This window comes from Drosophila guanche, unplaced genomic scaffold, assembly GCF_900245975.1.
Source record: "Drosophila guanche unplaced genomic scaffold, DGUA_6, whole genome shotgun sequence".
In the NCBI taxonomy this organism is placed as follows: domain Eukaryota; kingdom Metazoa; phylum Arthropoda; class Insecta; order Diptera; family Drosophilidae; genus Drosophila; species Drosophila guanche.
Window position 1 is genome coordinate 2,962,942 of NW_022995746.1, and position 17,199 is coordinate 2,980,140.

The 17,199-nt window shown below is 46.7% G+C and overlaps 6 protein-coding genes across 7 annotated transcripts; 4 read left to right on the plus strand and 2 right to left on the minus strand.

The window, feature by feature from the left end:
* Positions 1-136: 136 nt before the first annotated feature.
* On the plus strand, positions 137-2,161 carry LOC117581896. Its single transcript, XM_034269364.1, has one exon. The coding sequence runs from the start codon at positions 172-174 to the stop codon at positions 2,122-2,124; it is 1,953 nt and encodes a 650-aa protein (XP_034125255.1). The 5' UTR covers positions 137-171; the 3' UTR covers positions 2,125-2,161.
* LOC117581895 (protein Spindly) lies at positions 2,146-4,757 on the minus strand. The gene is made up of 6 exons (XM_034269363.1): positions 4,168-4,757; positions 3,939-4,104; positions 3,665-3,880; positions 3,470-3,611; positions 3,237-3,335; positions 2,146-3,182 (listed from the first exon to the last, which is right to left on the minus strand). The coding sequence occupies exons 1-6, from the start codon at positions 4,675-4,677 to the stop codon at positions 2,195-2,197; spliced, it is 2,121 nt and encodes a 706-aa protein (XP_034125254.1). The 5' UTR covers positions 4,678-4,757; the 3' UTR covers positions 2,146-2,194.
* A 923-nt stretch (positions 4,758-5,680) lies between these two features.
* On the plus strand, positions 5,681-7,137 carry LOC117581897. The gene is made up of 3 exons (XM_034269365.1): positions 5,681-6,529; positions 6,586-6,799; positions 6,856-7,137. The coding sequence occupies exons 1-3, from the start codon at positions 5,710-5,712 to the stop codon at positions 7,064-7,066; spliced, it is 1,245 nt and encodes a 414-aa protein (XP_034125256.1). The 5' UTR covers positions 5,681-5,709; the 3' UTR covers positions 7,067-7,137.
* A 72-nt stretch (positions 7,138-7,209) lies between these two features.
* Positions 7,210-8,952, plus strand: LOC117581898. 2 transcript variants are annotated; one of them, XM_034269366.1, is made up of 4 exons: positions 7,210-8,048; positions 8,104-8,317; positions 8,384-8,590; positions 8,876-8,952. In XM_034269366.1, coding segments are annotated over exons 1-4 (1,239 nt in total). In that variant the 5' UTR covers positions 7,210-7,231; the 3' UTR covers positions 8,877-8,952. The 2 variants fall into 2 exon arrangements, with proteins under 2 accessions (XP_034125257.1, XP_034125258.1); XM_034269367.1 differs by lacking the exon at positions 8,876-8,952 and having other exon boundaries at positions 8,384-8,591.
* Positions 8,953-8,983: 31 nt separating this feature from the next.
* Positions 8,984-9,688, plus strand: LOC117581899. Its single transcript, XM_034269368.1, has 2 exons — positions 8,984-9,119; positions 9,180-9,688. Exons 1-2 carry the CDS (start codon positions 9,039-9,041, stop codon positions 9,678-9,680), a joined length of 582 nt encoding a protein of 193 aa, XP_034125259.1. The 5' UTR covers positions 8,984-9,038; the 3' UTR covers positions 9,681-9,688.
* A 3,774-nt stretch (positions 9,689-13,462) lies between these two features.
* On the minus strand, positions 13,463-15,415 carry LOC117582021 (glutamine synthetase 1, mitochondrial). The gene is made up of 2 exons (XM_034269546.1): positions 15,231-15,415; positions 13,463-15,017 (listed from the first exon to the last, which is right to left on the minus strand). Exon 2 carries the CDS (start codon positions 15,008-15,010, stop codon positions 13,808-13,810), a length of 1,203 nt encoding a protein of 400 aa, XP_034125437.1. The 5' UTR covers positions 15,011-15,017; positions 15,231-15,415; the 3' UTR covers positions 13,463-13,807.
* Between the last annotated feature and the right edge of the window lie 1,784 nt (positions 15,416-17,199).

Sequence of the window (17,199 nt, forward strand, 5' to 3'; positions counted from 1 at the left end):
TCTCTGAGAAATAAATTTGTAAGGAATACTCTTAGAGAGTGGCTGGAGGGGGGCTGGCGAACGCAAAGGTGTGGTTGGTTGGTTTTTGCAGCTCAGCGGAGGCTTTTCCAATGTGAGGGTCGCTCCTCGGCTCTCAGTTGAATTTTCGCACGCGTCGCGTACGTACTCCGGATGGGCAGCCCCAGGCATTCCCCACACACAGTGACGCACTGCGTCATGCTCTGCCTTTGGCAGTGTCTGCTGCTGTTCTTGTCACACGTGAGGGCAACAGCAGCAACAGCTGACGATGAGTTGTCTTCCGCCTACGCAGAGACATTCACTTGCGTCATACGCGCCACGCTCTACATGACGCCGGCATGGGATCGCAGCGCCCAAGACTTTGGCCTGCCGCTGGACATTGATTGCTCCAGAAACAGCACGCTGGAGGCACTGACAGCCTTCGACCTTGGCGCCCAGCGTGTCGCCGGCAAGAGTCATGTGCTGCTGGATGGGACGCAGACGCCGCCACTTGGCGTGGCCAGCTATGGCCTGGAGTATCTGGACAATTGTCCCCAGCTGCAGAGCATGCAGATCGAGCGATTTGTGGGTGACTCCACGCTCAGGTTGGGCTGCGGAGGTCCCATTCTCAACAAGATGACAGCCGTGTCCATTAGGAACAATGAGCTGGGCACGCTGAGTGGGCATAGCTTCGAGCAGCTGCCTCATTTGAGGTGTCTTCGGATGGAGAGCAACTCCCTGAGGTACATGGAACCGCTGCTGGGCTGTGAGGAGCTCCAAGAGCTGAGCATCAGGCAGGAGCAGCAATTGGCTCTGAAGGATGCTCAAGTGTTGGCACAGCTGCCGCAGCTACAAAAACTTCAACTGAGGCAACTGAAGCTGATTGCAGCGGAGTTCTTTGATTTAATGCCTGACAATCTCACGGAACTCAGTGTGGAGAGTACAAAAATAGGAAAGGGAAGTCTGCTGCTGGCAAATGGAACATCCCAACTGATAAATGTGTCCTTTGTCGATTGTCAACTGCAGGGATTTGGGCTTGTACACAAAGGAAATCAAAGTTTGCTCCATTTAAACCTGAGTGGCAATGCCCTGAGCTCTCTAGAACTGGCTGAAAGTTCGCTCTTAACGTTGGATCTCAGTCGGAATCAATTGGTGAACCTCAATAGCAGCTGGTTCGTTGGATTGCCGCAACTCCAGGAGCTACGCTTGCAGCAGAATCGTCTGCAAACGTTGTCCCTGCTGCAGTTGCTGCAAATTGCACCGAAAACGCTGCAACATCTCGATCTGCGTTCGAATCAATTGATGAGTCTGAAGGATGTGGAGCAGCAGCAGCAGCAGCAGCCGCAGCAGTCCCTGCAGCCGCGCATGTCCATCGATGGCAACCCGTGGAGCTGCCAGTGGCTTCTCAACTTCTCGCACTCCCAACCTCAGCTGTTTCGGCTCTTGCGGTACTCCAAATACATTTCCCACATCAATGTGAATGGGCTGAGCTGCAGTCCGCAGGCGGCACCCACGAAACCGGCTCGCCCGCTGGGCAGGATTATGCTTGTGGCCAGCAACAGCTCATTCGTGCCGGTGGCACATCCCAACACGAATGTCTCCAGCTTTACGGTGCTCTACGGCAATCCCGTGGAGCTGCATCGCAGTCAACGCTCGGGCGCTCTCATCATTGTCTTCATGCTGCCGCTGGGCATCGCGCTGCTCTTCCTGCTGCTCTACCTCTATCTGCACTGCGAGCGACTCTTCCACTTGTCCTACTACATGTCGGGCGTGTCGTGCTTTGGCAGCGGCAAGTCCACCAGCCAGCCACGCTTCGTGGATCATGTGGACATTGTGCGCTATCCCATAGCAAATGGCAACTTGGACTTGGAGCCAGCGCTGGAGGATGGCTACGAGACGCCGGTGAGCTGCAACTGCGCGGGCCACAGGGATTCCTCCTGTTCGCGCACGCAGCATGTGACGTACGAGTCACTGCCCGCGGAGCTGCCGTATCAAGTTTACTCCGAGATCAAGGAGCTGCCTGAGCAGGGAGAGACAAAAGAGATGCCGGCGCCCACAGCGCCCATCTACGACCACCTGTCGTTCGGGGAGGAAGGGGCCACAGCTGTAGAAAATAGTTCGAAATAATTGTTAGCTCTTCCGGCTGCCTGCTGCTTGTTGTTCTTAGTTTTAATTATAGTTTTTGCTTATTTAAATTTCACTTCTTTGGCTGCCTGGAGCCGATGACAATGCGTCTGATGATGTTCGGTCCCTTAATCGTTGGCTTGATGTCCTTAACAGCTGCTGCTGTCGTTGGCGTTTCATTCTCCTTGGCCTCCTCGGTCTGTGGCTGCTCCACGGGACTCAGATTGTGTACCACAGGTGAGCTGCCGCTGAACTGCACCATCTTGTGGCTGTCCTCGGCGAATGTTTCGCGCTTCTTGCTCAGAATGGAGCGCACATTCTTGTTGGTTGTGTCCTGCATGGCAGGCTCCCTCACGGGTGTTCCCTTGCGCAGTGGCTTGGCGGGGCTGCTCTCCTCCACATCGCTGTCATAGTCCTCGTTCTTGAGTTCCTTTTGCTTCAGTGGCGTTCCCTTGCGACCCTTGGATTTGGCTGCTCCTGCTTCGGGCGCTTCTTTGGGCATCAGCATCTCATTCGACTTGACTTTGATGACGCCCAAACGTGGCTTAATGGGTGTGCCCTTCATCACTGGTTTCACTGCATTGTCAATTGATTCGTCATTGTCTGGGTCTTCCTCTTCCTCCTGCTCCTGCTCCTCCTCATCCGCTTCCTCGCTGGACTCGCATTCCACTTTGATGCGTGTCTTGATGGGCGTGCCCTTCATCTGGGGCTTGGCTGCTGCCACCGAGCTCTCTTCGCATTTGATTTTTATGCCACCTGCGCGCGTCTTCACTGGCGTGCCCTTCTTGAGGGGCTTGGGTGCCTCTGTAGCCGGTGATTCAATGTTTATTTCTTGCCTAACTACGACTGGTGTGGCCTCGGGCACAGTTTCCTCAGCTTGAGCCTCCGTGAGTCTCTCTGTGGCTGCCACACTGACAATGCGTGGCCGTGCGGCTTGCAGCTCGGCCTCCTCGATACTGAACTCCATGGCCTGGACCAGCTTGAAGGCAATCTTGTGCTCCGTCAGCAGATTCTCGCGATCAATCAGCACGCAGCGAGATTTCAGCGCTTCAAAGCGCCAACTGGAATCGTAAATTCAAATACAAACCGCAAATAAGAGTTGAAATCTTACTCACCGCGCCATTTCCTGCTGCATGGAACGCATCTGCTGGTCCAACGCGGCCTTTTGGATGCGCATTCGATGCAGTTGCGCCTTCTGCTCGTCCGTTTCGCGTCTAAATGGATGAATGGGTGAGGGATGGTGAGGATAATTACCTAACTAGAGGGGAGCCAGCCTCAGAGCAAGAGGCTTAGCAAGTGTTTGCTTAGTGATGCCAGCACACTGTCGATGCGATTGGGCAACTCATACTTGCAGAAATCCAGCATGGAGTCCAGCCAGGTGACGTTCTTCTCGCTGGCAATCTCACGTAGTCGCTTCTGGGAGACACTCAGCTGCTGCTCCAGGGTCTCGTTCTGCCTCATTAGCTGTCCAATGCGTTCGTTGAGTTTGTCTGAGTAGAAAATCATGATAAGAGGTTCGCCCATGGACTGTACTGCCGCTCACTCTGGTAGGTTTTGTCAGCACTGCAGAAAATGGTGCTGCATGCTTGTAGCTCTCTGTGCATGGCCACATTCTCACGCTTCAGGCGTCGTATCTCGAACTCGCTCTCCGTGTACGTCTTCTTCATGTCCAGATAGCTCTTTTTCTGGGCAGCCAGCAGCTGCTTCATCACCTGACGCTGATCGTCCACCTCCGCAAACAGCGAGTTGCCTTTGGGCTCTGCAAACACACACAAAATCGAAGCTGAAACTACAAGCTAATCTTCTCTTATAGCTACCATTGCTTTGGGGTGCACTTGTTAGCTGAAATATCTTGGCATTGGCATCCACCAGCTCCTCCTGGGCGACATACAGCTGCTGCTCCTTCTCCTCCAGCTCGTTGCGTTTGCACAGCAAATTCTGCTCCAGGCAGCTCACTTGATCCTGCAGACATTCAATGGTTTTCTAAGCGAAAAAGAAAAACAACATTAAAGTCTCTCCATTGAGGGATAAAGCTCTAAAACCCACCTCCTTTTCAGCCACTTCCAGAATGTGTTTCACACTGAACTCCTCATGCTCCGCCAGCTTATGCAGCAGTTCAGAGTTCTCATGCTCCAAGGCATGTATGCGCTGGTGGCACTCTTCATGTTCATCTTTGGATGTCAAGTTGGCTGCCAGCCCACGCTCTGCAGCCGCCAATTGGTTTTGCAAGCCACGCGCCTCCTCCGCTTTGCTGTCATAGTCCTGCTGGAGCGTGTCGAGCTCCACCTGCAGGCTCCTGAAGCGCCCGCGCAGCTCCTCCAGCTCCTGCACCTCCACACCGGGTCGTACCTCCGCCGGCGTGCCCAATTGTTCGAGTTCTTGGGTCAGGTAGGCCTCCGCCGCCAGCGCCGTGTCCAGATTTCGTTTCAGTTCGTATATGCGCTGGGCATCGTTTTCGGTTTGGTTCTTTAGCTTCTGATTGCGCTCGTGCAGTATCTTGTACTCCTCGACAATGTCGTCTACGCTTAAAGCGTGCAAATCCAAGAGAATGCTCATAGTTTCGGCATTTAGTTTGGCGTTTAATAAATATTTTTCCAATTTTCAAAATGATGCTAGCGATGGGACGAATGTAAAATGTAACCGCGGACATTATCGATCAAATATACCGTCAGACCCCTCGAAAATATACCGAAACTACTACTTACTATTTTAATAGATACAAAATAATAATTTATTTAAAAACATTGCCTCTTCCAATCCCCTACATTCAAAGTATTACCTTGATATCTTTCAATTTGCTCCCATCTGTAAGTATTTGGATAAAACAGTGACAGTGAGTTTTCGGTGTGACCGTAGCATAAACATTGCTCATATTCGCCGGCAGAGGATCTACATCTCTCATGTAGTTGCCATGTAGCAGAATTAATTCAAAAAACCATGCACACAGTTTTATTTGTTTGAAATGCATACAAATAATAGCAAGCAACAGTAGCGAAGATTCATCTATCGATAGAAATTGGGCATCCCTCATCCATATGTAGATATTGAACACAATGCATATAAGCATCTGTGATAAGAAAGACATTTTAATTAGTCATCCACATGCTGATGTTACTGATTGTTGCTGATGGCATCGTTGCCGCTGTTGATTGAGTAGCTCTTGTAGTACTAACTTACACAATTCATCTACCATCAGCCCCTCTGTGGCGGGGTGATATGAACGAAGCGGCATCCCATTGAGACAGGGGGAAACAGTAACAGGGAGATAACTCACTGACTATGAAATACCCCGTAGACACCCATAAGGGACTGGCACAGATTTGCCGATATTGAAAGCAAAATGGAAATACTATTTTTAACATGCTGTCACGCATGCCCCGCGAGTCCCAGGTATCACTCTATAAATGTTATCTGCGCCACTTGAGCTAATTTTTTTCGCACAGCGCCGACCGACGCTCGGCTAGTTAACAAATAATTTGACTACCACACATGCAACAAAAGCTAAATAATACTATAGGCGACTGTGTAAAGAATCGAGACTTCGCTCATTCAGGCCCATTTTTCAATCTGACTGAGAGCGGTTCCAACATGGAGGAAGTTCCAAAAATTACGGATCTACACAAAGTGATCCAGCCACACCTGCCCGAGGGAACTACACTGGAGACATATTCCAGTCGCTACTTAACAAAGCCTGGGGACAACTATGGCAGCGTCATGCTGGCCATTCAGGCACAAATCAAGGATAAAGATTCGAAAGTTCGGGAGTTGTCGCTGATAGCGAAGCTGCCACCAGTCACCAATGATATTTACTGGCAAATCTTTCAGCCAGAAAGAACCTGCATCACAGAGAATGCTGTCTATAAGTATTTGGCATCCGAATTGAATCAGCTTCAACTTAAAGCTGGCATCTTGCCCGCCAAACTCTTCGATGCCTTTCCCCGCTACTATGGATCCCGCATCTCGCTGAACGACAGCGCCACCAAGGTGGACAGGGATGCCGTACTTGTGCAGGAAAATGTAACAGTAAACGGCTATAGGCCCGGCAACCGTTACAAGCCCTATGATATGGCGCACACTGTGCTCATTCTCCACTACTTGGCGCAGTATCACGCGCTGCCAATTGCCTTGAGGCTAAAGAATCCTCAGAAGTACGAGGAGTTCGTGAGGCCCTACTTTAAGAAGTTCGACATGAACCTTAATATTTCGCCCAAAGAAAAAGAAGTGATGAACACTGAGCTCCTAGCCGACATCAAGACTGCGGCAAATGGCAATGAAACTGATGTGAAGCGCGTCAAAGAGTTGCTGGACAAATTCGATGAGTTTCAGGCTGGCAAGGATGTGGCGGATGGCCCTTACACCACGCTCGTGCACGGAGATTTGTGGATTAACAATTTAATGGTGAAATATGGTGAGACGCGAGAAAATGCTGTGAACTATAGATTTTACATCCCAAATCCCTTGCAGACGATGATGGCGTTCCGATCAAGCTTAAAATTGTCGACTTTCAAATTGCTCAGTATGGATCGCTGGTGCACGATATAATATTTTTACTATTCTCCAGTGTGGAAACCAAAGTTTTGGAGGAGAACTACTACCAACTGCTGAGAGTCTACTACAATGCTTTTATTAAAGCCTTGCGCAAAGTCGATGTGGATGTTAATAGCTATAAATATGAAACGTAAGTGAATTTTCTAGAGAAACTACAAATGTGTATTGTCATTCCCACACCCCCAGATTCCTCGATGAAGTGCAAAAACAAGCACATTTACAGCTGCCCCATGCCATATTTATGATGAAAGTTATCTTGGCCGACAGCAGCACACTGCCAACAGACTACAAAGATGTAGACCTCACGGTTCTGACCAAGAACACTGGAGCTAAGGACATTGTAGTTAAGTTTGGCGAGATCTTGAGATTGGGCAAAAAGTTTAATTTATTCTACTAAGTCATGGCGGATAGGCTGCTTCTAAAGACAGTCATAATGATATCAAATAAACGACACCTTACGTTCTGTTATCAGTAAACTAATCAGTAGGAGGCAAAGCAAAGCCGCTTTAGAAATAAGTTCTCGCCACTCTTGTGGAGAGTACCAATTAAGTGTTGAGGCAGCATGGACAGTTTGCCAGATATTTGTGAACTTCATCAGGTTATCGAGCCATACCTTGGCGGTGGAAGACTTTGCAGCTACCAAACAAACAGCCTGACGCAGCCGGGCGACAATTATGGCAGTGTGCTTCTATCAATTCGCGCACAGGTTCAACGCCCAGATGGAGGAGAGCCTTATGAAGTGAATTTGGTGGCTAAAGTACCACCAACAGATCCCAAATACTGGCAATTCATTCAGCCCGAAAGGACTTGTCTTACTGAAAATGCTGTATATAAGATCCTGGCACCTGCCCTGGCCACACTGCAGCAAGAGGCGGGCATACCACAGGCTGAACATTTTGATGGATTCGCGCAATACTACGGTTCACGGACAACCCTTGATTCGAGCTGCCAGCTGGTGGACCATAATGCCATATTGGTGCTGGAAAATCTGAGAGGGAGTGACTACGTTCCAGGCCAGCGGCTGCAGCCCTACGATCTACCACACACATTGATGGCGCTCACATACATGGCCCAGTTTCATGCGCTTCCTCTGGCACTGCGACTGCTGAAGCCTCATGTATTCCAGGAGCAGGTTAAACCTTTCTTCGAGAAGTTCGATTGGCATGCGGCTGCCCCAGAGTCGAAGGCTACAATGAAAGCGGAGACACTAGAAGACATACGCAAAGCGACTAACAATAACGAGAAGTTGGTATCACGCGTGAAGCAATTATCTGACGAGCTCTTTGACTTTCTGGCAGCGCCCGCAAGCATGCCAGATGGGCCATTTACCAGCATAATTCACTCGGACTTCTGGATCAACAATCTAATGTTCCGTTACGGTCAGTTATTAGCTGCCTCTCATTCTCTCTTTCTAATATTGTTTTTTGTTTGCAGACCCCTCTGGCATGCCCACTCACATGAAAATAATCGACTTTCAAACAGCACAATATGATTCCGTTGTGCATGATATAATCTCGTTTCTGTTATCAAGCGTTGATATTCCCATCTTGGAGCTACACTTCGAACACATGTTGGAGGTCTACTACAAGACATTCATAAGATGTCTGGCACGAGTGGGGGCAGAGATATCGGGATACAGCTACACAGCGTAAGATAAGCGAATAGAACCAGCAATAGATTGCGTTCTTTATTTGTGTGTTTGGCTGCTCCACAGATTTCGGGCTGAGGTGAAACGTGTTGCCTACATTCAGGTGCCGCATGCTATATTCATGACGCGATTCATTCTGGCCGACAATGTGACCGCACAGCAAAAAGAACAGCGTCAGCTGGCCGAAGTGCTGAAGAACACGGGCTCGGAGCGCGTATGCCATAAACTGAATCAGATACTAAGCATAGCACAGCAGTTTGACATATTGTACTAATCAATTAAGAGCGTTTTATAATTTAATAATTATATTTATTTTCACTGCAACGACTTGCCAGAAAGCTTTCACAACCAGTAAAGAAGAGAATAACGGTTAACGCTGGTCGACGCTTGCATGCACATGCATTTGTACATTTGCATTATCGGCTTCTCCGCCTCTTCCCACCACGCATTTACACCGTTGGTTCTCTGCTGCGTCTTTTGCATGCAATTGAGAGAGAATGGTAACCGATTGCGTCGCTGAAGTTTACACTGAGTGTAAACAGTTTTCGGATCAATTCCATCAATGATGCTCCCTCGCACTGTAATTATACTGATTATACTGTTACTGATTATAATGTATATTTGATGGGTGGATCAGCTAATGCTAATTGTTTAATTTTTAAGTTCGATTTTCCTCATATTTGTCAGCGCAGTCGGGATACTGGAGTCAGTGTGTTTCAACATGCGCTTTGCTTGGAGCACACTTGTGTCCATCATCGCTTGGATGCTGCTGACTGGGCGCCTGGTAATTGAGTGCAAGGAGGTGCGTAAATATCTTTCCTTCACCTGCAGATTCCTAACCACAATAGAACACTTTCCCTAGAGCTGTTTTTATGTGATTTTAACCTACTGCAACTGGACAGACGATCGTCCCCGCTTTGTAGTGAATATGACATTTTCAAACCAAACTGGAATTGGCTCCATTACCACCATCAACGAAGAGATCGCCTCGCCTGTCTCCCGTATCCTAATCGTTCAGCGCTCCGGCAAGGAGAAGTCCCGCACCATATACAATGCATCCACCAGGCTGTGCGACTTGCAAAATGTTTTCAACTCGGTGCCGCTCTTTAAGCCCGCCAAGGACAGCGTGCTTAAGCAAAGCAACTACACGATGAGCTGTCCGCTCACCAAGGGCACCTACGCCATGAACAACATGCGCATCAATCCAAAGAATCCGCTCCTCAGCTTACTCTATCAGCCAAAGCATTACTTCATGGTAAAGGGAGGATTATACGAGGAACTCCCGCGTGGCCGTATGAGACCGTTGTCTACTTATTTTATGAGGGGCAAGGTTATAAAAAGGTCTTGCGGTGCTAACGAATGAACGAAATAAATCAGAACTCAGCAGAACACAGTGCTATCGATTAACACTTGAGGAACTTGTGAAGTGCAGCCATCAATTAATCAATGATGGGAAATTCCACACACAAGTCCTTTATTGATTCCAAGCTAATTATCAGAAAGCTCTTATAAGTCTTCCGAATAATATTGGGATGCCTAATAAGCAAACTAGAGCAACAAAGGGATGGGGCTACCGATGCCAAAAAAATATCTGTGCTAGAGGGCTAGAGTGGGGAGGTGCATTGGTGAGTGAACGAACGGTACTTGTGCAAAGGGTGAAACAAAGAAACAAGGTTCAGTTCAGTCAACTTTCAGTCAGCCTTTGTGGGCTGCAATAACAACGCTGCAGTAAAAAGATTGTGCACTTAATGCCAGTTCATTATCAGTGGGTGTAAAAAAAGAACAAGCAGTGGGTGCAACACAAAATATTCAAAGCAGCATAGCAGAGTTATCCAACAGTCCAAAATATGAATTCATAATTAATTAAATGCCTAATCAAAATACATAATTCGAAATGAAATTAAAGCGCAATGCCCCTTGTGATGTCTGTGCCCGTCATCGCTTCTGCTTTTTGGCGATTGCCTTGCTGAACTTTGTTTCGTTCAATGCGCCAATCAGCTGAAGGAAAAGATCACTTGGTGGACGCGTGCGTGGTGCTGATGACGCAAAGATTTTCACTCGCGTGTGCTACGCGAGTGTGCTGTCGCTTTCCTACGACAGATGGGGCATTGTGCCGTGGAAAATATGAGACAAAAACGTTGAAAATTTCCGCTTCTCTAGCCATTCCAGGTTCTACTGTAGAGTTCCACAGATTAAATATAGACCCACATCACGACGAAAATATTACGAATGGCGTGAGCAGTGTGAAATTAGATAAATAGGCCATATAAAAAGATACAAAAATATATATGTACAGAAATATGTACAAAGAAACTAATCAGACGGCTGGCTATCTGCTTGGCGCAAGACCCGCAATATCGACACGAAGATAAGGACAAAGACTCGCCTCGGAGCAACAAACAATTCCCTCAACAAATGGCACAGCTCCTCGATAATTGTGTCGATAATTTGGGCATCAGTCACAGGATATGCCATGACATGTAGGAGCGACAAGTGCCACTGCGATTTCATAATCAAACTGTCGAACTGTAGACCTGCCATATATATTTTTTGTTGATCGAGTAATCAATTATGAGGGGCTATTAGTAGCGCCATTAACGGTAATCTCAACGAGCAGTTGGTACAAAACCAATTGAAACAATAAACCCAATACAGCCAGCCCCCAGCAACGCTCGCCTCAATAAACAGGTTTTGGTTTTGGTTTTGCTTTTCATTTTGCTTTGCCTCCTTTTACTGCTTTTATTATTGTGTTTGTTTACCTCTGCCTCTACACATTGTAGCTGTAAATCTGGTGTTATCAGAAGCTCGTATTTTGTTACGCATCGTTCTGCTCTCGTCACAAGGAAGTGTCTGTGTATAAGTTTCTTGACCCAGTTTCGGCTACGCTTTTTTGCCACTCGAAGTGCAAAAACAGACGTGTACATAAATGTATGTACAGTTAAGTGAATCGCTTGAAAATGCTCATTTTTCTGGCCTCCACTGTACAGGAGCAGTAACACATCACGCACCGTGGCCGTGCGCCAAAAACTTGTTGATATTTCTATTTATTTATTCAAACATGTGCATGTGTGTGTGTGTGTACATATGTATGTATGTAGGTATATAAGATAACAAGTTTTCCTCTCTGCATAGAGAGCAACGATTACATCAATTAAATTTGAGAATTCCGAATTTTCTTGCCAATGTTGGATGTTTTTATTTCCAGCATGATTTATGAGCATTTGATAACGCGTTGCCTGCTGATAGCCAGTGCCATCAATTGACCGAGTTAAATGCCACGCCAAAAACAGATAATAGCAACAAGTGGTCTGGGGTCAGACTTTCTGCAGGCGGAAGGAGAATCTTATCAGCTGTTTTGGACTTTAAACGCCACACAAATTAACTTAATGCCTAATATAATGTTTAAATGTTTAATGAACCGCCCACAGCCAATGAGTCTTGCTCAAGTAATCTCATTCATAAGTGGGCTTAAAATTAAAACATTTGCACTAGACTTTGCTGGCAGATCGTTCGAAATGCAATCTACTTTTGAAAATGTATAAATAAAGAGATGTACACATGCACATCCATAAATGCCTTTAGATGTTATCACAGAAAATCCAACGATAAGATTGTGTTCCCATTGGAAAAGCATTTCTGTTCCTTTGCATATTGTTCAGGCGGCAAAAACACTTTTCAGCTTATCATTTCATATTATGCAAATGGACACAGGAAAAGGAATTTTGTTAGGCAGCGGAGCATAACTGGATTATCCACAGACCTGCATTGTAAGATGTGAACAACTATAAAACTTGTTCCATGAATATAGATGAACTTCGTTAATGATCTTGCTGTGGATTTCGGTGCGGAACTCTCAAGTTCTTCGTTCATAACAAGCCGCAGTCTTGATTACGATTGTTTATGGGATTTCATTTTAAAATAAAAACACCAACACAGACATGTACATATGTATGTATGCTGCAACAGCAAACGGGTATACGGGTATTAAAGGTTGAGTGTTTGGCCAAAGGAATGTGTCCGGCCGCATAGAGTATACAGCGAACAAATTGCACGGGTTATCTGCTCTGTCAACTTAGCTGCACTTCTGGCGCTGGCAAACCGATTGTCTGTGTTTTGTGTATTCAATATTATGATGAACAAACTGCCTTATCTTCCGCAAGCTTGGGGCCCGGCCCCGTTACAAATACAGAACGCTGAGCCGGTTGCTATACAGGTGAGGCAAGGGCCGGCCACAAGTGCAGGCAAGTCCAAGGCAGGGCAGCACTTTGTTAGCTTGGGGAAAGGGGCATGGAGAATAAGCACAAGCGCCCTTTAGCGGCGATTAAGGCCATCCCTCGAGGAGGGTCATTCTTTATTTGATTGTGGCCTGTCAACAGCTGAGTGCACTCCATGTTCACATTATCAGCAGTGTGAATGCAACGCCCATATACTGAATACATACATTGTTGTACATATGTACAAGCACTACTTGGGCGTATTAATAATTTCATATCGAAACGAAGGCACAGGCACTCGATCTTCAGAACTTTCAGTGTCAGCCTGTTCGTGGAAAACTTTCCATTTAAATATACATATGTATGTACACAAGGCTTTAAGTTCGTTCCCCCTGTACTACTTATACAAACCAGCCCGTTTTACATATATGTATATTCAAATGCAGCTTTTCACAGCGATTGCAGCGTGTCGTTTTTTGAAAGCTCGCCAAAATAGAAGCAAAATAAATTAGACATTTAGTAATGGGTTTTGTTTTTGTTTACAACTTGAAATGTTTATTTGAAACGCATTGGAATACTCGAATACTAAAGATGCTCAAATACATATAGAATGTTGTAAATTCTAGCAAAGAGTGAGGATAATAATATGTTCTCTAAAATTGTGTTCAACAAGTTCTACTCAACAACAAATGCTACAAACAATATTGGTTTATGTATAAGTTGTGCATATTTATGTATGTACATAATTATGTATGTAACGATATGCAAATCTAGTTTTTGATGCTCATTACTTCGATCCTTCAATTTGGCATTGTCTGGCAGGCAAATCAATAAATCAACAACTCAAAAGATTGCACAAAACTCACGCAAATTAAAGTAATACCGAACAGAACATCGTGGAGCTGCTCAAACCCAAATGTTTGCATAAAAGTAATTTTAAAAGTAATTTATTAATTATTTTAAAGCAATAATAAAAGTATACATAATTTGTAAAAGTATTAATGGCAAAATATGTTCTACATTTTGGGGTTTTCTTCAGTAGTTCACTTTTCTTTTCTTCATTTCTTAAATGCTAACCACACGCTCTCGCTCTCGCTCTCGCTCTCTGCATTTTGTCTTTTTCACACAAGCAAAATTATATTTGCTCCACTCAAAAATCGGAAATTAGCCAAATTATCAGCCACGGGCCGAGCCAAAGTTCAATTATATGTATGCTATGTACAATAAAAATGTTACGCCCACCAGCAGCAGCCTACACACTCTCTCCACCGCCGCTCTACTCGTTGAGCAGGCAAGTGCGCACCAGGGCGCCACACACGGCGTACGGGTCGCAGTTGGAGCTGGGGCGGCGATCCTCGAAGTAACCCTTGCCAGCTGTCGCGACGCCTCGTGGCACCCGCACACTGACAGCCCGGTTGGCCACGCCCCACGAGAATTTGTCGATGCTGGAGGTCTCCAGACGGCCGACCAGGCGCCGTTCGTTGTCCTTGCCCTCCTTGGGGTCGTACGCCTTGATGTGGCGCTCGTGCTGCTTGCTCAGCTTCTCGATGGCCGCCTCGATTGCCTTGATTCCCCCATCAGCGCGCATCGCCTTGGTGGAGAAGTTCGTGTGGGCCCCGGCTCCATTCCACTGTCCCTCCATGGGCTTGGGGTCGAAGGTGACAACGACGCCGTACTCCTCGGCAATGCGCTGCAGGATGTAGCGCGAGACCCAGAGATCATCGCTGGCTTTCATGCCGTTGCTGGGACCTACCTGATACTCCCACTGGGCGGGCATCACCTCAGCGTTGGTGCCGGCAAAGTCAATGCCTGCGTACAGGCAGGCCACGGTGTGGGCTTCCACGAGATCTCGGGCGTACACGCGGTCGGCGCCAACGCCGCAGTAGTAGGGTCCCTGGGGTGCTGGGAAACCGTTGTCGGGCCAGCCGAAGGGACGACCATCCACATCGAGCAGCGTATACTCCTGCTCAATGCCAAACCAGGGCTCCTGGTCCCCAATCTTGTCAACGGCTGCCTGGAAGGCTGCACGCTTGTTGGACGGTGTGGGCTTTCCATCGGCATTGTAGGTGTCGCACAGGACAATGACGTCGTTCTTGCCCGGCTTGAAGGGATCCCGGTAGATGGCACGCGGCTTGAGAGTGGTGTCCGAGTTCTCGCCATGCGCCTGGTAGGTCGAGCTGCCATCGTACTGCCAGTCGGGCAAGTCCTCCACGGAGCTTGGCACTTTGTCGAGAACGCGATCTTTCAGGCGAATGTTCTCGCCAGTGCCGTCAATCCAGAGGTACGTGGCCTGCACGCGGTTGGCAGGCGTCTCCAGATTACGATATCTCTGCAGGATGCTCTTGTCCAGTGCCGTGTTTGGAGAGTTCACCAGGAACGTGGCCCTCGCTGTGTTGGATGTGCGGAAAAGACGGAGCTGCTGGGTTGCAGGAGCAACAAGCTCTTTTTTAAGGAAGAGTCCGGCCACGCGGAATGCCATGATGAGCCTTGAAGAAATTTGGAGAAAATTATACGTTAATTTCTGTATTGCACTCAATATCGAGAAGGCAGAGAGAGAGAGAGAGAGAGAGAGTGTGTCTCAATGGTCTTGCGGCTGGTCTTGCTTTTTATTTTTGCAGCTTATTTTTATGTAATTACTTTTCGTTCGCGGACTTTATTTTCCTTGCAATAAGCGACGACTGTGAGGGAGTGGGACTTACTTTTCACTGGTTTTTTGTCCACTTTAAGGTTATATATTTTATTTTACTAAGTTCTGTCTGGTGGTGAAGGGCAGGCTTTTGTGAATTGCGGGACTTGCGCTGTGGTTTATTCAGGTTGCTGCGGGGAACTGCTGCTGTTGAGGACACCCAACCAATTCGAGGTTTGGAAGGCTTGTGTTTTGTGCGACAACATTCACTTTTCGGTCTCGGTCTGTCTCGGGTTTTCTTTATCGCGTTTGCAGTTGGCGCTGACTGCGGCAGCGACAGCGACAGCGCCGACGAGGTCTCCTACAGACAGCCCCAAGCAAGCCATAACAAAAGTGGGTCCAAAACAGACAACGAGCAGCATACACACACTCGAAATCGAGCAGCGGCGCAGATAGGCGTTCGAAGAGCACCGAATACACAAACAATTTCCCACTGGGAGAGCTTCTCTGGGAGCGCAGAGAGAGCCAGAATATTTCAAGGCTATGAGATTAGACTAAATCTACCGTTACTTTGGTGCATTGATGCACATATTTACATGTACATAAATAAATACATATGTATACATGCATATGTAAATATTTCTGTACGTTTGATGTGTTTTCTTTACACCCATGCGTTTACATTTTTACGAATTCTGGGTACGTTTTACCATATGAATATGTATCTTTATGTTGAAATCTAAATATGTTGAATAAATAACTCAAATCCCGAACTCGATTAATTGCAAACACAATAATCAAGGAGATAAGAAACTGCAATTGCATTCTCTGTGTGTTCTACAGGGTGTATTTTTATTGAATCCACTGTACACAAACGATGTAAACAATATTTGCTCTCTTTTCCGACTCTCTCGCCATGCCCTACGCATATGTTGGTGGTGTGTGCATGCGCTCTTTCTCTCTTCGTCGACCAAAACGCTTGTTGGACATTCCAGGTACAAAGTTCAGCACACATCTGTATGTGCACACGTACGCACATACACAAACAGTATATTTGTTGGCTGTTGGATCAGCTGTTAACATACAGGGTGGCTGATGAATGTTGCCATGAGGAAAGTTTTTCTATGAAAAGAATCGGTTTTAATTTTTGTTTCTTAGATAGGTATGTAGCTACAGTAAAAAGTGATTCAAATGTCTTAATCTAGCAACTGTTGTTGTGTTTTTTATGTGCGATGAAACCTGTACATGGGTTCTAGCAAAGCCTGTTGCATGCTTTTAGGCCTAGCACTGGGTGCTCAATGCTTAAAATCTCAAATTGTATAGAGTCATCCAAGGCGTTAAAGATAGAGGACTGAATATCACTCACTCTTAAGTATGTACAACGCCACACTCGAACGCAGTACTCAGCGGCCTATAAGCTGCTCCAACGCAACAATCGGCATGTCCTGCACCAAAATAAGGCAACTGGCGGGAAATCAAGCTTTCAAGTAGTTTCTGCTACTGCAAACTAAAAGAAAAAACATGCAATACATACTTATAGGCGAGTGTGTGTACGAATGAACATTTCTGTTAACTGAAACACAAGCTCAATATCGAAATGTACGCGAGTACGGACTTCCACCAACCATGCGCTGTAAGTATGTACATACACACATATGTATGCATATATATGTACATACATAAATTCGTACTTTTATGTAGCTCTGCATGTTGGCATGCCAGTTTGCCTGCATCATTTTCAGTCACGTCACTCATACTACGCTTTCCCAGTTGGAAGCATCGTTTTCAATGGATGGCCGGCTTTAGTTTTCTTTCGCAAGCCACAAGGAAAGTCTCGGACGCTGATTGAATTGCGGTTGTATCAACATCAAAGCAAACTTTAGTAGTTAGTTGTGTTTTCCGACTGCCCCATTAAGATTATAATTACAATTTGGCTCTCTTGGCCAAAGCTTGCGAAGGCCACTTGTTGCTTGACCTGTGTCAGTTTTTTTGTGGCTTCTCCAAGGGTTGAAACAACTTTACTATGAACATCAACAGTTGGA

Bases quoted from the DNA above. Each gene is read 5' to 3' on its own strand.
- LOC117582021 (XM_034269546.1), bottom strand. From the start codon at position 15,010: ATGGCATTCCGCGTGGCCGGACTCTTCCTTAAAAAAGAGCTTGTTGCT.
- LOC117581899 (XM_034269368.1), top strand. From the start codon at position 9,039: ATGCGCTTTGCTTGGAGCACACTTGTGTCCATCATCGCTTGGATGCTG. The intron at 9,120-9,179 runs GTGCGTAAATAT...CACTTTCCCTAG, and splicing joins TGGTAATTGAGTGCAAGGAG to AGCTGTTTTTATGTGATTTT.
- LOC117581897 (XM_034269365.1), top strand. From the start codon at position 5,710: ATGGAGGAAGTTCCAAAAATTACGGATCTACACAAAGTGATCCAGCCA. The intron at 6,530-6,585 runs GTGAGACGCGAG...AATCCCTTGCAG, and splicing joins CAATTTAATGGTGAAATATG to ACGATGATGGCGTTCCGATC. The intron at 6,800-6,855 runs GTAAGTGAATTT...CCACACCCCCAG, and splicing joins AATAGCTATAAATATGAAAC to ATTCCTCGATGAAGTGCAAA.
- LOC117581898 (XM_034269366.1), top strand. From the start codon at position 7,232: ATGGACAGTTTGCCAGATATTTGTGAACTTCATCAGGTTATCGAGCCA. The intron at 8,049-8,103 runs GTCAGTTATTAG...TTTTGTTTGCAG, and splicing joins CAATCTAATGTTCCGTTACG to ACCCCTCTGGCATGCCCACT. The intron at 8,318-8,383 runs GTAAGATAAGCG...GCTGCTCCACAG, and splicing joins TCGGGATACAGCTACACAGC to ATTTCGGGCTGAGGTGAAAC.
- LOC117581896 (XM_034269364.1), top strand. From the start codon at position 172: ATGGGCAGCCCCAGGCATTCCCCACACACAGTGACGCACTGCGTCATG.
- LOC117581895 (XM_034269363.1), bottom strand. From the start codon at position 4,677: ATGAGCATTCTCTTGGATTTGCACGCTTTAAGCGTAGACGACATTGTC. The intron at 3,881-3,938 runs GTAGCTATAAGA...GTGTGTTTGCAG, and splicing joins AAGTGCACCCCAAAGCAATG to AGCCCAAAGGCAACTCGCTG. The intron at 3,612-3,664 runs GTGAGCGGCAGT...TTTTCTACTCAG, and splicing joins TGCTGACAAAACCTACCAGA to ACAAACTCAACGAACGCATT.